Source organism: Theropithecus gelada, chromosome 5, assembly GCF_003255815.1.
Source record: "Theropithecus gelada isolate Dixy chromosome 5, Tgel_1.0, whole genome shotgun sequence".
In the NCBI taxonomy this organism is placed as follows: Eukaryota; Metazoa; Chordata; class Mammalia; order Primates; family Cercopithecidae; genus Theropithecus; species Theropithecus gelada.
The window spans coordinates 148,654,870-148,669,354 of NC_037672.1; the positions used below are offsets into that span (position 1 = coordinate 148,654,870).

General features: G+C 47.9%; 1 protein-coding gene across 3 annotated transcripts in view; it reads right to left on the reverse strand.

Annotated features, from left to right (window-relative positions):
- Window positions 1-14,485, reverse strand: part of GATB (glutamyl-tRNA amidotransferase subunit B) — an 86,599-nt gene that overhangs the window by 7,328 nt on the left and 64,786 nt on the right. For all 3 annotated transcript variants that reach the window (XM_025386174.1, XM_025386173.1, XM_025386172.1), the window contains exons 10-11: window positions 11,057-11,190; window positions 2,268-2,346 (exon numbers count right to left, since the gene is read on the reverse strand). In XM_025386174.1, the coding sequence (XP_025241959.1) occupies window positions 2,268-2,346; window positions 11,057-11,190 (213 nt within the window). The remainder of the gene's footprint in view (window positions 1-2,267; window positions 2,347-11,056; window positions 11,191-14,485) is intronic.

Here is a 14,485-nt window from a genome sequence, read left to right on the forward strand (position 1 = left end):
GTGCAAAAACTTGTACATGAATCTTCAAGGCTGCATTATTCCTAATCGCCAAAATGTGGAAACAACTCAGACGTCCATCAGCTGACGAACGGACAGACAAAATGGAGCGTGTGTCCATACAATGGTGGAGGGGCTCAGCAGATGAGCGGCCCCATTTAGCCCTAAAAAGGGGTGAAGGACTGATGCATGCCGCAACACAGATGGACTTTTCATAAAACGTCCAGATAAAATAAAAATAAATAAATGCTACAAAATCAATAAATACATAAAATATCCAGATAAAATGTTCAGGACACTATATAATTAATAAGAAATAAACTTTAAAAAGTACACTATAACTTCAGTTTTTGAAAGTCTTTATTGCTATCCTTCGTTCCTTCCTCCTACCTTCTTCCTTCATGATGTTCGTCTAATATTAAAGATAGTTATTTCAAGGTGGTAGAACCTCAGAATCTTGGTTTTTCTGCATTACTTATATTTTTTATAATCAACATATATTACTTTCCCCTAGAAAATCAGTAATTTCCTAAAAAGAGAAAACGAAAGGTAGAAAAACAAACAAACCCCAAGGCAATGATACATTAAGGGGGACCCCCTTGAGCAACACACACTAGACGCCCTTCTCACCAGACCTGTGTTTTCACTTGACTGCCCCACAGAAGCCACCTCCTTTAAACATGCTGGAAGCTGACAAAATCTGAACGCGTCCCTACATCTGAACCCAGCTGTCAGCGTCTTCCAACATTTTCCATTTCTTCTTACTGGAACTATCTTATTCACCGCACTAGGTGTTTTGTTTTGTTGTGCTGTGGGGCAGGATGGGTAGGAAAAGGGGAAGGTTTTTTCCTTCTTTCATTTCACATGCAGTAATTCATGTGTTGTTCTATATATATATATATATATATATCATGTGTGTATATATATAGTGATATATACATAGAGAGGTTTTTTTTCTGCACTCAGGCCATCTAATCTTCCTGCAGCTGCTGTGCATTGTCATAAACGTTTGTATTCCCCTGACATCCAGACAAGCAAGAGCCTTTCCTAAACGTGGTGAGGTCCCTGTAGTTGACAGCCTCACTCGAGGTGGGTAAACAGAGCCTTTATTAGTCCTGTCTCCAGTTCCACAGCACCCAGCCCGGTGTGTGCGCCATGGCACCTCATAATTATCCCAAAGCAGCCACCTTCCCCAAGCCTCCCTTTGTAACCTGCCACTACTGTCGGTGCAGATAAACGTTACATGCAAAAGGCACCATTAAAATAACATTAAACTCCTGGCTGAAGCATTGACAGCTGCAATCTCTGAAGCTGAGATGAGGCAGCCGCCTCGGTGTTCTTTATCTTTCTGGTTATGTTTTGTTTTCTTTGGTTTTTTGAGACGGAGTCTCGCTCTGTCACCCAGGCTGGAGTGCAGTGGTGTGATCTTGGCTCACTGCAACCTCCACCTCCCCAGTTGAAGCGATTCTCCTGTATCAGCCTCCCAAGTAGCTGGGATTACAGGTACCTGCCACTACACCCAGCTAATTTTTGTATTTTTAGTAGAGACGGGGTTTCGTCATGTTGACCAGGCTGGTCTCGAACTCCTGACCTCGTGATCCACCTGCCTCAGCCTCCCAAAGTGCTGGGATTACAGACGTGAGCCACCGTGCCTGGCCCTTTGGGTATGTATTTGTAAGAATTTTCTGAATTCCACGAGTCCTTCACCCTCCCAGCACTTAGGCAGAGGGACAGACAGACAAAAGGCTGCTTAGGATGATGCTATTTTTCTGAGTTTTCACACACGGGGCATGTCCGTAACATTTTATCTACAAAGTGCACAGTCTGACTTCACCCTCCTTGCTGAGGACAGACTTTCCGAGGGCAACCATGCAGGAGGGACAAGGCAGGCCTTGGGACTAGCTGGGAGGCCGTGGGGGGCAGGATAAGAGCCCCAGGCAGGCTGAGAGCTGAGCTGAGGCTGCCTTGGGCATGAGGGAAAGTGCTCAGGTGTAAAAGGGCTACTAGGGGAGACATGTCAGGGGGAGATGTTCAGGGCAAGACTATTTCCCCAGGTTAGCAATGATGACGAGAAGCAAACTGCCTGCATTGCATATATTGGCTTCATATCCTTGCTAAATGAAATGTTTCTACTGTTCAGCATTAAACACATCACTACAAGCATTTAATACTTCCATGATGAAAGTCACTCAGTGATGGCATTTGGGTGTCACAGAAAACATTTCTCGGGACAGTGGCGCAGTCAGAAGCTGTAGGGAGCGTGGACATACCTGTTTAGCTGCTGCTGAAGAAATCGTTCTGCTGTCCAGCAGGTCAAGAAGCTCAGCGAGTGCAGAGGGTGTGACAGGACTGGCGGCCCCCAAAAGAGAAAACACATTTACCTCACACACTGTCAGGGCATCCATGAACGGCTGTTCAGAATCAGAACACTTGCTCTCTTAGGTGTAAATATCAGACCCACACCTAGGGATGGAAGCAGCAGACCAACTGGGCTCCCTTTTATTTTACTTATTTGTTTTATATCTCAGGATGTAACAAATTTTTGTAACTAGCGTTCTTTCTTTTACCACTCAACAATAACAGCTGTTTGGCAGAAGTTGTAGCAACAGACAACTGCTCAGTGTAATTAGTCAAGAAAAGGAGGTGGCTGCAAAATTCATGAACCACAACAGGAAAGGGAAAACAAACTCCAGTAATTAAATATTTTCAACTGAAAGATCAGCCTAAAAATTATTTAAAACAAACAAACAAACAAACAAAAAACAGCTAACAAAGTCACGTTTCTGAGTGTTTCTGTGCAAATATAAATTCCTTTAAATTGTAAGAGATTTTCTGCAAGGGAACACAGTGACTACCAGCCACATCTTCATCTGTCCTTGGGAACCTGATACATACTCTCTTCTCCAGGCTCACACAGCTTTCTGGACGCAGAAGGGCCTAGAATCCACTATACCTATATTTCTAGGATGTGACTTATTGGCCAATATCCTATGATATAAAAGGTCAGGGGCAACCAAGCATAGTGAAACAGTAAAGTGTCATTAATTCACTTTAAGGTGAATTAATGATAGGGGTGAGTGCCTAAATTATGGGAAAGACAACAGTGAATTACAAACGATTTGTTTTAAAATGTATGGGTTTCTGGCTTCTAAATACAGGTTGAGTATACCTTATCTGAAATGCTCGGGAGCAGAAGCGTTTCCAATTTTGGGTATTTTTGGATTTGGGAATATCTGCATTATACTTGCCAGTTTAGCATCCCTAATCTGAAAGTCTAAAATCTGAAATGCTCCAATGAGCATTTCCTTGGCGCATCATCATCAATGCTCAAAAAGTTTTAGATTTTAAAGCATTTTGAATTTCCAGGTTAGGGATACTCAACCTATATACACAGCAACTAGGCTCATGAAATGCTGTCTGAGATCATCTGGGGAATGGTTTTTAAAAGGTAGGAATGACATCAATAGCACATTAGTGTTACACTGTGTAAATGAGGGCTTCTGAAATGCTTCATGCCACTTGAAAACACCTTCTATTTAAGTCTGGGTTCCCATTATGCACAATTAGTTTCTTTGGATGTGCTTAGAAAATACAAAGGAAACTACAGCTTAGTCCCTATGCCGATTTCCCGGACTCCAAACCAATGGAGTGCGTGTGAACCAGGTGACTTACTGTACTCTAACTCAAGGGCAGTGAAACCCTACTGGGGCTGTCCACTTAAAACAGCTCATGTACTGAGGTGGCCCATCGTCCTTTAAGTGTCTAATGATCCCAAAGTATGACTAAAAGGCAATTCCAAGTGAAACTTAGGTTTGGAGAATATCTGGTGTTACTAAACTGGTATTCAGAACATCTGTGAACCACCCTGATTAAACCGCAAAAGGAAGGGGGCAGAGACTGCTAAACACACTCATAAACCTCCTACCTTTACTGACAAGTAAAAGGAAGGCCGGTTTTTCTAAAAGCATGGCTTGCTTGGATGTTCTGCAATCCTAGAAAATACCATGGCCCATTATCTTAGAATGCAGACTGTGTGTAGAACCCATGATAAGCACTGAGGTGGAACTGGATTTCTTGAGCGTGCAAAAGATAAGGTCCCTAGCCCTATACAAGTCGATGATTGCCTTGGTCTGTCTGGGCTGCTCTAACAGGTCAGTACCAAAGACGGCGTGGCTTATAAACCATGGGAACTTTATTTCTGCTCTGGAGGCTGTGAAGTCCAAGATGAAGGCGCCAGAAGAGTCCATGTCTAGTGAGGGTCCACTTTCTCACTGGTGGCACCTTCTTGCTGTGTCCCCACGTGGTGGAAGGAGTGAGGGAGCTCTCAGAAGCTGCCTCTGATGAGGCAGCTAATCCCATTCATAAAGGCCCTTCCCTCATGACCTAATCGTCCACCGAAGGTTCCCTTTCCTCATACCGTCACCTTAGGGGTCGGGATTAGGAATTTGGGGGAGGATCCGAACATTCAGACCACAGCAATGACATAAAAGACCTGGGGGTGGGAGAGGGATGGAAGAGGAACACAAAATAACCAAAAATAATGTCACCTTTGAGAAGTTCATCTAAGGACCTTAATTCATCAGTTGGGTCATAAATTTAGACTACAGAATCTCTCCACTGACGTAATCACACTTGGGATCTCTCCATCACCTTTCTGTCCCTACAATGCCTGTCACACAGTAGGTCATCATGTTTGTGTCACAGGCTTCCTCACACCCACAGGGTGTCTGGCAGACTGCACACGCTAATTCCACATATGCCAGGGCTAAACTTGAGTCACATGATGACAAAGATCAGTACCTGTCACACCGACCCTGAAAGACCCCAACATCAGCTAAATAAATAAACCCTCAGACTCGACACGCAATGGCAGCAGCAGCACAGGCTACTAATTTGCTGCTGTCAGGTAATACTGGTTTCCGGACAGTGAATGCATCTCCGCTGAAGAAGAAACTGACACTGCGGCCTTCAGCTCTGCGTGCTGCTCTCTTCCCTCCCATTCTCTGAGGCCGCGGATTGACAGAGGAGGGGAAAGGGGCTCTTTCAAAGCTCCACAATTTGTCCAGTCCCTCAGAGCTCATTCAGGATCTCAGCTCCGTCTACAGCTTGGACGATGAGAGCAGACACGCTGATGCTTCTACAACCACCCCCAATCCCCCATGAACCGTGCTGCCTGTCCTAATCCCCAAGCTTATCTCAGGCCCAAAGTCCACCTTCTCTGCTTCTGTTAAAATACGATGCAAGAAGAAGGAAGACACTGGGACTTGGGCCCCTAGGAGGTACTTGCTGCGCATAAGGATTCTGTGTTCATCTCGAGGATTTCATGGTGCCCCTAGCTGGTGCCCCACCAAGCACCCGTTCCACGCAGCCCCCTTCCTGCTCCCCTCCTCTGCACATGCCCTCACCTCCCATTTCACAAGGACATCAGCTGAGCCACAGTTGAGAATTTTCTAGGGCACTCTCTCCTCCTCCTCTTCCATCAGACAACCCCTCCACCCCCACTCAGAACCCCACACTTGCCACTCCTCCGAACCAAAGATGCTGGTTTCCTGTGTCCTGTGGCTTGAATCTCACAGCTTCACAAATGCTCCCATCTTCCCTATCTTGACAATGCCTTTGGCTGACCTCGCAGTCACTTGCGTCTGCCCAGTTTCTTGCCTTATTTTAACAATAAGGATCTAGCACCAGTGGCTACTAGCTACCCTGAGGAAGCACATGCCATCTGGATTCTGTGCCCACCCCTCTACAGAAGCTCTTCTCTTAAAAATCACCCCCGTCGCTTGTGGCCAAACGTTCAGCTTCTCCTCATCCGCTGCGCCCTGACTCCTGGGGCTGCACCAAAAAGTTCCTGGTGAAACCCCCTTCTTGGGCCTCTGGAATCTCCTCCTCTTCCTTGCCTGTCCCTCTGCTGCTCCTTGCAGTTCATGCCCAGGTGGCTCCGGTGCCCTCTTGCTGGGTCCTCTGACTTGACCCCTAGTCATGAGGAGGATGCCCAGGGCTGCTGCTGCTGCCTCAGGTCCCGTTTCTCTCCCTGGCTGACTTCAACCACCTCCTGAGAGGCCCGTTCATACTCAGACAATGTGCTCTAAACCGGGTCCTGGTCATCCCCACACACCGCAGGGCGGGGCTCTGGAAAGAGCTAGAGTGTGCACATTTGAGGCTTGGTGAGTGCCCTCTGTCACATATGCTTCTTTGTCTTAACAAGGGTAAAAGCAATTCTTAGTCACAGGCTCTACAGAAACAGGCCAGAGGCTGACATGCTATAGTTTCCCAATCCTTTTTCTAAACCAAACTTGTCTTCCTCACAGACCAGCTCCTCTGCATTTCCCACCACCCACCTTCTGTCTCGAATGGTGACAACACCATGCTTCCAGGTAGTACCAGAGTGCAGATTATCATGTTATCTTTGCTTTATTCATCACCTACTTCCTGAAAAATCTAGTACCTTCTTACCAGATCCTAGTGATCCTTCCAAACATTAATCACGGCCATCCTGCCCTCTGCACTCCCAGCACCACCACTTCTGACTTGCTGTGGGTCTGGCCACAGTGAGCTCAACAGGTTTCCAATGCCTGCAGCCCGTCGTTGGATGCTAGCCTGCATTTCATGCTGTGGGACACATCTTCCTCTCGCCTCCAGGCCCTTCTTGGTTTAAAATCCTTCCCTGCTCCAGTGCTCAGGAATTGTTGCCCGCAGCTCACCTGAAACACTGGGGCACTCAGCTGGCTTGGACAACTGCATAGCTGTACCTGCCTAATTTGACCACAAAATACTTGGTCAGGAAATCTACAATGTCCACTTTCTTAACTAAACCAAATCTGTTACTCATAATTCAGAAGTTGTAAACCAACCTTTCAAAGCAATATACTCAATTAAAAAGCCAAGTTCAACAAGAGGTTGGACCCTTCAAACATCAGCCTTCTGAGAGGCCTTTAAAGATGAATGCTAATTCACATAATCATTCTCTACCAATTGGATCTCCAGAGTGTTCCCTGCCTGGGTGTCACTATGAGACTCTAGCTAGTTTTGCAGCTACTGCCCTTCTAAGCTCTGGAAACATTAGCCCCAGTAGCTGAGGCTGTTCAGTAATGTTTGCTCTATGGGTAGCCTAGTATATCAGTCCAGCTAAACGTTCTTTGAACTGTGTAGGAAAAGAGCTGCTATGGTTTGGTTTTGGCTTCTCAGTCCTTGTTCCATTTAAACTGTAAAACAGAACTGTTGCCTGCTTCCTCTTTACTTGATTTTGGAACAACCAAGCCTACTTTTATTTAGAACTGGGTACCCTTCAGGTTCTTAAAACTTTAGTGCTTATGAACTGCTTGGGTAAATACCAGGGGCTCCAGGTCCACTCAACAGGCTAATTTATCTCTCAGCTCCTTTAGAGGCCACCAAAATGGTTGTTAAACCCCTAATTTCACAGACCTACATATAAAGAAGTTGATCACAAGCCAGGCAACTTGGCTTCCAGTTTTTGTGGCTGTGCCATCTGAGGCAAGTCACCTTATCTCCTAGGGCCTCCGTTTGCTCATCTGCTAAATGAAAAAGCTGAAGATCCCTAAGGTCTCTTCCAAGACTAAAGTTCAGCAATTCCATACATTTTAACCAACAACACAGAAAAACTGTAAGTTTAAAGCTAAGGCATTTCTATTTCCTCCAGAAGCACAAACACCTCATCTTCTTGGAGCTTTCCTGGAATCTTCTGGCTAGTGTGAATCTCCTTCCTCTCTGTTCCCACTGCACTGTGTTTACTTCTAACACTGGAAGCATCCCATTCCGCCTTGAATTAAAATTATGCACAAGTTGTGGTCTTCCCCAGGAGGCTGACAGCACCTGTGGGGCTAGAACCGGGTCCTGGTCATCCCCACACACCGCAGGGCGGGGCTCTGCACCTGATGAGTTCACGGCTGAATTCCCCTGGCGCTCCAGAGGCTTCCGATTCCGGCTCAGCTCTGGCTCTGCACACAGCCACAGCTCTTGGCCGCTTTCCACCCTCTGCTCCTGCCAGCTACGCTCCTCTCCTTCCCAGTCATGCCAGTTCTTTGCCGTTCCTGCACCTGGGCTCCAGGTAGGCACTGCCCTCTACCTCACCAAATCCCGTCCAGCCTTGAAGGCTCTGGTAGAGCTGTATCCCGTCCATAAACTCTTCGGCACAGCTCCTGCCTCCACAGAATGGCCACAGTATTTTCAATATAAACAGCAGAATTTCTGAAAGGAGAGGCCAAGCCCGGGAGGACAGGGATGAAAGACCAAGAGGCAGGCCGGGTGCAGTGGCTCACGCCTGTAATCCCAGCACTTTGGGAGGCCAAGGCGGACGGATCACTTGAGGTCAGGAGTTCGAGACCAGCCTGGCCAACATGGTGAAACCCTGTCTCTACTAAAAAAATATAAAAATTAGCTGGGTGTGGTGGCGGGCGCTTGTAATCTCAGCTACTCAGTAGGCTGACTCGAGAATTGCTTGAAACTGGGAGTCAGAGGTTGTAGTGAGCAGAGATTGTGCCACTGCACTCTAGCCTGGGTGACAGGGTGAGACGCTGTCTAAAACACAAAACAAAACAAAAAGACAAAGAGGCAGCAGATGCCACAGGACTTCAGGAGGGTGGCAGGTGCTTTGGCATTTAGCACACCCTGGCAAAGAGAAGGTGGCTGACACTGAGGCCCACATGTGCCTGTACTGTGAATTTTCCCCTGAAAAGCTCTCTGAGGCCGGTCCTGCCATTTTAATTTTACAGCCAGGAAACTGAAGGTCAGAGCAGCCGCGTCGGGAAGGGAACTCGTTCCCGGGGCCACCCTAACACATGGATGTGTGCATTCCTAGCCAGCGGCTGAACATGGAGTTGACACCATCTAAAGTGAACCTTTTTGAGCAAACAACTGTTGGGAGTTATTTGCCAAAACCCGGGATGCTGCTGAGACAATGACACACCCACTCAGCCTGGACTCCCCCTGCCCCTGGGAGCTTGCACGGGCCCTGCTACCCGCCTGCCTATGTGCCCCCGGGAACTCTCTTCCTGATGCCCCACAGTGACACCTACTGCCCATTCTTTCCTTCTTGAAACTTGCTTTTCCCTTGGCTTCTGTGTCACCGGTCCCCGCCCGGTTTCCTGGTTTTCCTTCTACTTCTGTGCCATCGCGCCTCCATTTCCTTCTTCTCTGCCCATGCTTCCCAGTTAAAGGCTAGAGAGCCTCAGGTTCGTTCCCCAGCCACCCTGGCACGTTGCACTCTCCCTGAAAGTTCTCATCTGTCCAACAGCTTCAAGTACAGACGCTGCTAAGTCCATGTTCCACTTACACTGTGCTGTGTCCCTGGATTCCCCAAACTCTCATGCCCAGACTCACCTCAGATTTTTCCGCGTGCTGTTCCCCGCGTCTGGCACTTTTCCCTGTCAACCTTGGCCTGTCTCTGCTCATCCTTTCCTCAGCTCTTAGCTTAGTTGCTACCTTCTTCCCCTCTCAGAGCACCCCCGTCACTGGCTGCAGCCACCAGCTTCAAGGCTGCCTGTCCTTTGATTCAGGGCCGGTGTCTGTCCGGGAACTGTGCTTCTCATGCTGGGCACAGGGCTTAGCACACAGCAGAGGCTAAGTGAACACGAGCTGAATAATGAACCAATGAGAACTCTCAACTGCAAACCTCTCCAAGATCTTATCAGCTGCAGACTCATAGATCTTGCCTACTGGTTAGCCCCGTGAGGGGAATGTCTGGCCCGCAGGCAGCTCGAAGTCAGCACGTCTGAAATGGAATATGGCATCTTCCCTCACCCCCGGCCTATGAAGTTTATTCCTCTTCCTTTAGCTCCTCCTGCACTGAAAAAGCCTGCCCTCTGTTTCACCTCTGCCCAAGCAAGAAATCTGGAAGCTGTGCCAGTTGAGATAATTGCTCTCAACTCGGCCTAGCTCACTTCAGCCCAGCCGCAGCCACCTTGGCTCAGGCCTGGGGCATTTCTCATCCGCATTCCTGAAGGAGGTTCCCAAATGCAATTCCTGCTTCCAGTCTGCTCTCAGACACTGAATATTTGTGTCCCACCCCAAATTCCTATACTGAAGCGCGATGGTTTTAGGGGATGGGGTCCCGGAGGAGTAATGAGGTCTAGAAGAGGTCACAAGGGTATGGTCCCCATGGTGGGAATGGGGCTCCTGTAAGAAGGGACCAGAGGGCCTTCTCTCCCTCCCCCCTTCCTGTCTCACCCCTCCACTTCTGCCTGCCATGTGAGGACATCTGTGAGCCAGGCAGCGGGCTTCACCCAGGACTGCGTCAGCTGGCACCCGGATCCTGGACCTTCCCCACCTCCAAAATCATGGAAAGACATGTTGCTGAAGCCACCCAGTCTGTGGAATGCTGGTATAGTGGCCTGAGCTGAGTGAGCCACACTGCACTTCCTCAGTGTGAAACTGGCATGAGCTTGTAGTCTATGGCTACAAGAGCTGGTGATAAAGGCAGACACAGTTCTCCAGGCGGCCCTTGGTCATCTCCGCAGCTCTGTCCCTACCATTCCCACCTGCCTGCCTCAGGCCCCTGCAACTTCTGCCATTCCTGAGCCTGCTCTGCCTGCTGGTGTCTGAGCTGAACACCGCTCTGCTTTGTCTGCACGATCTGTCCCTCCCACTGTGGGACAGCTCTCCCTAGTCTTCAGGGCATGGCTCAAACACGCCCTCCCGAGGGGAACCCTGGTTGGTTCCCCAGCGTCCATTCAGCTCCCCTTTCTGTGCATTCCCAGCACCCCGTGCATGCCTCTGGCGCGACAGGATCACCCTGGGGTGGCTGCCCCCTCACAGATCTGTATCCTCCACGAGTTTGTAAATGTCTGTCTCGTTCATCTTCGTGCCCCCAGCCTCCCACACAGTGCGAAGGACACAGTGGACAGTCACAGATTTGAAGGAATAAACATATTTTTACATGGGCTAGAGAACATATTTAGAATGTGGAATCCACAGGGGATGTTTGTGTCATGTCAGGATATCCTGAGGGAGAACAGGGGGAGCCAGAAAATGGACCTGCCCTATTTCCAGCGCTTCTGGACAGGGTGCATCACAAAGGAAGAAAGAAATCCCAGACCTCACTCACCTCTCACTGACAGCGAGGTTCTGTTGCTTTAAATAGCCCAGAAAAGTGTTGAGGACCCAACTAGTCACCTTTTTTGGCTCTGCCCTAGTTTCTTTTATCACATTTTGGAAGAACTCCAGTAGGCCGACTTCGTTCTGTTAGAAAAAAAAAGAAAATTACATAAAGCCTTCCCAAAAATGAAAGATCAGCATTCTGAAGGCAAATCTGAAACTGTCACCCTTTGCCTCCTCTGAGACAGCCACTTTTTCTTTGCTAAACCCTGAGATGTCACCAGAAAATTCTGATCACTTTCAGCTAATGACAACTATTCTACTACTGTCGCTGTGCATTTACATAGCATTTTCTCAAAAGGATAAACGCATTTTAGAGAGCCCCGACTTTGCAGACCAGAGGGATGGTAAAACTCCACATCCTCCAAACTCACTTGCTTTCTCTGTGTCTGCTGTGTGTAACCCACAGTCTCCATCCCTGAGCTGTAAACTAGGCCTAAAATGTTTGGCCTGACTTTAATGCCCTTTCTCTTTCCAGGCCTGTCCTCTGCTGAAGTCCTAGTAATTGCTAGAAAAGAGGGTAACAAACAAAACAAAATCAAGAAAGAACAAACAGAATATTCTACCTGTGAAAAATCAAAAGTGGATCATACTTGTATTGATCTTCACATCATGACAAGAAGTAGACAGGAATGGTTCTGAAATGTTTTCAAAATGAGGGAGAACAGGGACACATGTCACCCACTTAGGCCACTTAATAACAGGTAGATGGGGCAGCAGCCTCCCAGCCTTCTGAGCTGAGCCAGGTACAACAGGCCCTGCCTCTCATCGTGTTCTGGGAAAATGATCAGCTGGAGACTTGTTCCATTAAGACTGTACCACTTCTCCCCCTCTGGACTGTCAGCCCCACGAGTCAGGGCTGTGCTCTCCTTTTTAAAGGAATAGCTACAGCTAAGTCCATGTGGGCCATGGCAGATGCTCGGTGTTAGGCTGGTGCAAAAGTAATTTTGCACCAACCTAATATCAGCAGACGGCATTGGGGTCTCCTGTCAGCATGTATGTGTGTTGGAAATCACACAAGAGCACACATTCTTATCATACCATGTTCACCTTTAAATACTACAACTACGCATATGATCAGCCCTGAGGCACCTACCACATTCTATACTACAGCTTGCTGCCAGCTCAGATAGATTTGACACAATCAAGAAATTTAGCTAAGTCCTACTATTTCAATAAGAAAAATTAAAACTGTGCTGCTCAGAAAGGGAAGGCTGAAATTTCCAAATTCAGAGGATATACATTTTAAGTAGCAGATTTCCCTTACCCGCAGAAATTCAAATCAAACTACACTTTTCTTGAAATGTTCCTTTTAAGTTCACACTGCACCTAAGGCTCCTACCCCTGCGCCTTTCAGAGACCCTTCCTTAACCAAAAGAACCTTCTGGAAAAAATGAGATACTGGGAAGAAGCAAGATATACTACCAAAAGTGCTCTCCGAGTGTAGCTATTGTAGCTGCTGGAACATACACACAGGCACAGCAGAAATTCCATAACAAAAAACCCTACATGTTCTTTGTAACAGATAAATTCTCTGGTGACAAGCCTACTGAATAATCCTGTAATCATCTCTTGAATCTCTTTTCAAGCCAGTGCTATTATTCTGCTCATGCTAAACCAGGGCAGAGGCCACCTCGGCAGCCCAGGCTTGACTACAGATAAAGGCAGAGCCAGGCAACATGAAGAGGAAGTTCTGCTTAACTTACGGAAAAGTATTCAAACTTCCACAAGAGTACACAAATCACGGGGGAAGCAGAAAACTGCTATCTGGCCCAAATCAGACGGGCAGAATTCCCTTTGTTCTAACCCAGACAGGCTGGCCCACTGGTAAAACGAGCTGTCAGGAGAACTCTTTGCTTTGCCAGGGAAAGAGTTTTCTAAATCCACCTAGAAATATTGCACTTAAACTCACAGACTCACAGGCTTGGCTGAGTTGCTGGGACGTGACGAATATCTATTCCTCTACCCTTGGGTGGCTTTTTTATTGGATGGCTAACACGGCAAGTCAGATTTCTGTTTGTCTTTTCATGTCAGTGCTGTGATGAAGCCTCTCTGAGCTGGAACTGTACTTCACTAGGGGATACATGGTTTCAGTCCACAATTTAAAGCAGACAGGAAAATCTGTGGTGGTGATAGGGTGAGCTATAGGGAGCGGGGCTGAAGGAGGCTGAGCCGCAGCCACCCAGGGAATGATGGATCAATAAAAGCTGCACATGGGCTGCCCGCTCTGCTCTTCATAGCAGAAGCCGCTTCTCAGGGAAGAAACACACACATTCTAGTTTCCTCGTCTTCTTAGTTTTTCCATGAGATTGGCAAATGCTAATAAGCCTGGCACGAATCTCAGAAGTCTCTGGTGAACATGTCAGTGCAGCCATCTGGTTTTCTCAGAAAAACAGTGAGCCGGTAATTCCCTTACATAAAAATCATATGAAGAGCAATGCAGAAAGGCCACGGCAGCAGCGGACCTCTAACGTCCTCCTCAAAAGCCACAAGCAAGCACTCGCCTCGGGATCAATCTACCCTACATGCGACAGAACTGCAACTTCGGCGACACAGACAGCCCAGTCCCCTGGCTGACTGCGACTCTAACTGTTCCTTCAGATGGCTAAAGCAGCAGGCATGACTGGTCCTGTCTTTTGTATAATACCTGACAATCTCCACAGCTCTATGACTGGGAAACATCTTTTTCACGTTTTAATCAAATTTCCCAAAGCACTGACTTACACCCAGAGCCACGGCCAGCTCCGCCTCTCAGACGTTAACAGGAGCCCTTGATTACTAATGATTAGTCAGGTGATCAATGCTGGTGTGAGGCAAAGCAGAGGGACCTGCTCACCGCCACTGCCTGCTCAGGGAAGGAACCTTTCTACCCTGCACTAGGCCCTGGGCGCAACCTGCCTTGAAGCCGTCTTCTGCATCCCACCTTCAGAGATGATCAAATGCAAATGCTGGAAGACGTTCCAGTTGGAATACGATGAAGGCTGATTTCTCAACTGCATTTCTTGTTCTAAGTCACACACCCTGTGAAGCTGATGATAGGCCAGAAACGAGGTGGACTATATTTATTTACGAGAAGGAAACCTGATAGAGCCAGCTGCCCAGTGGCAGACTCGGAGAAGAAAAAGCAGCCCAGAAGAATGCAAGTTGAGGAACAGCTGGTTATGTGACAGGGAGCGTTCCGACAGCTACAAGGGACCCCAGATGAACCATTCTGGGCTAGTCAGAGGTGCTCAAGAGTATCTACTGAATATGTGCTAGACACAGAGCTCAGCACCGGGCCCTGTGGGTGGCTGCGTGAGGCCGCCGCTGCTGCTGAGGACAGTGATAACCAGAGTTACAGCAGCAGCGGTGACGGGCGCCAGGCACCGTCTACACACTC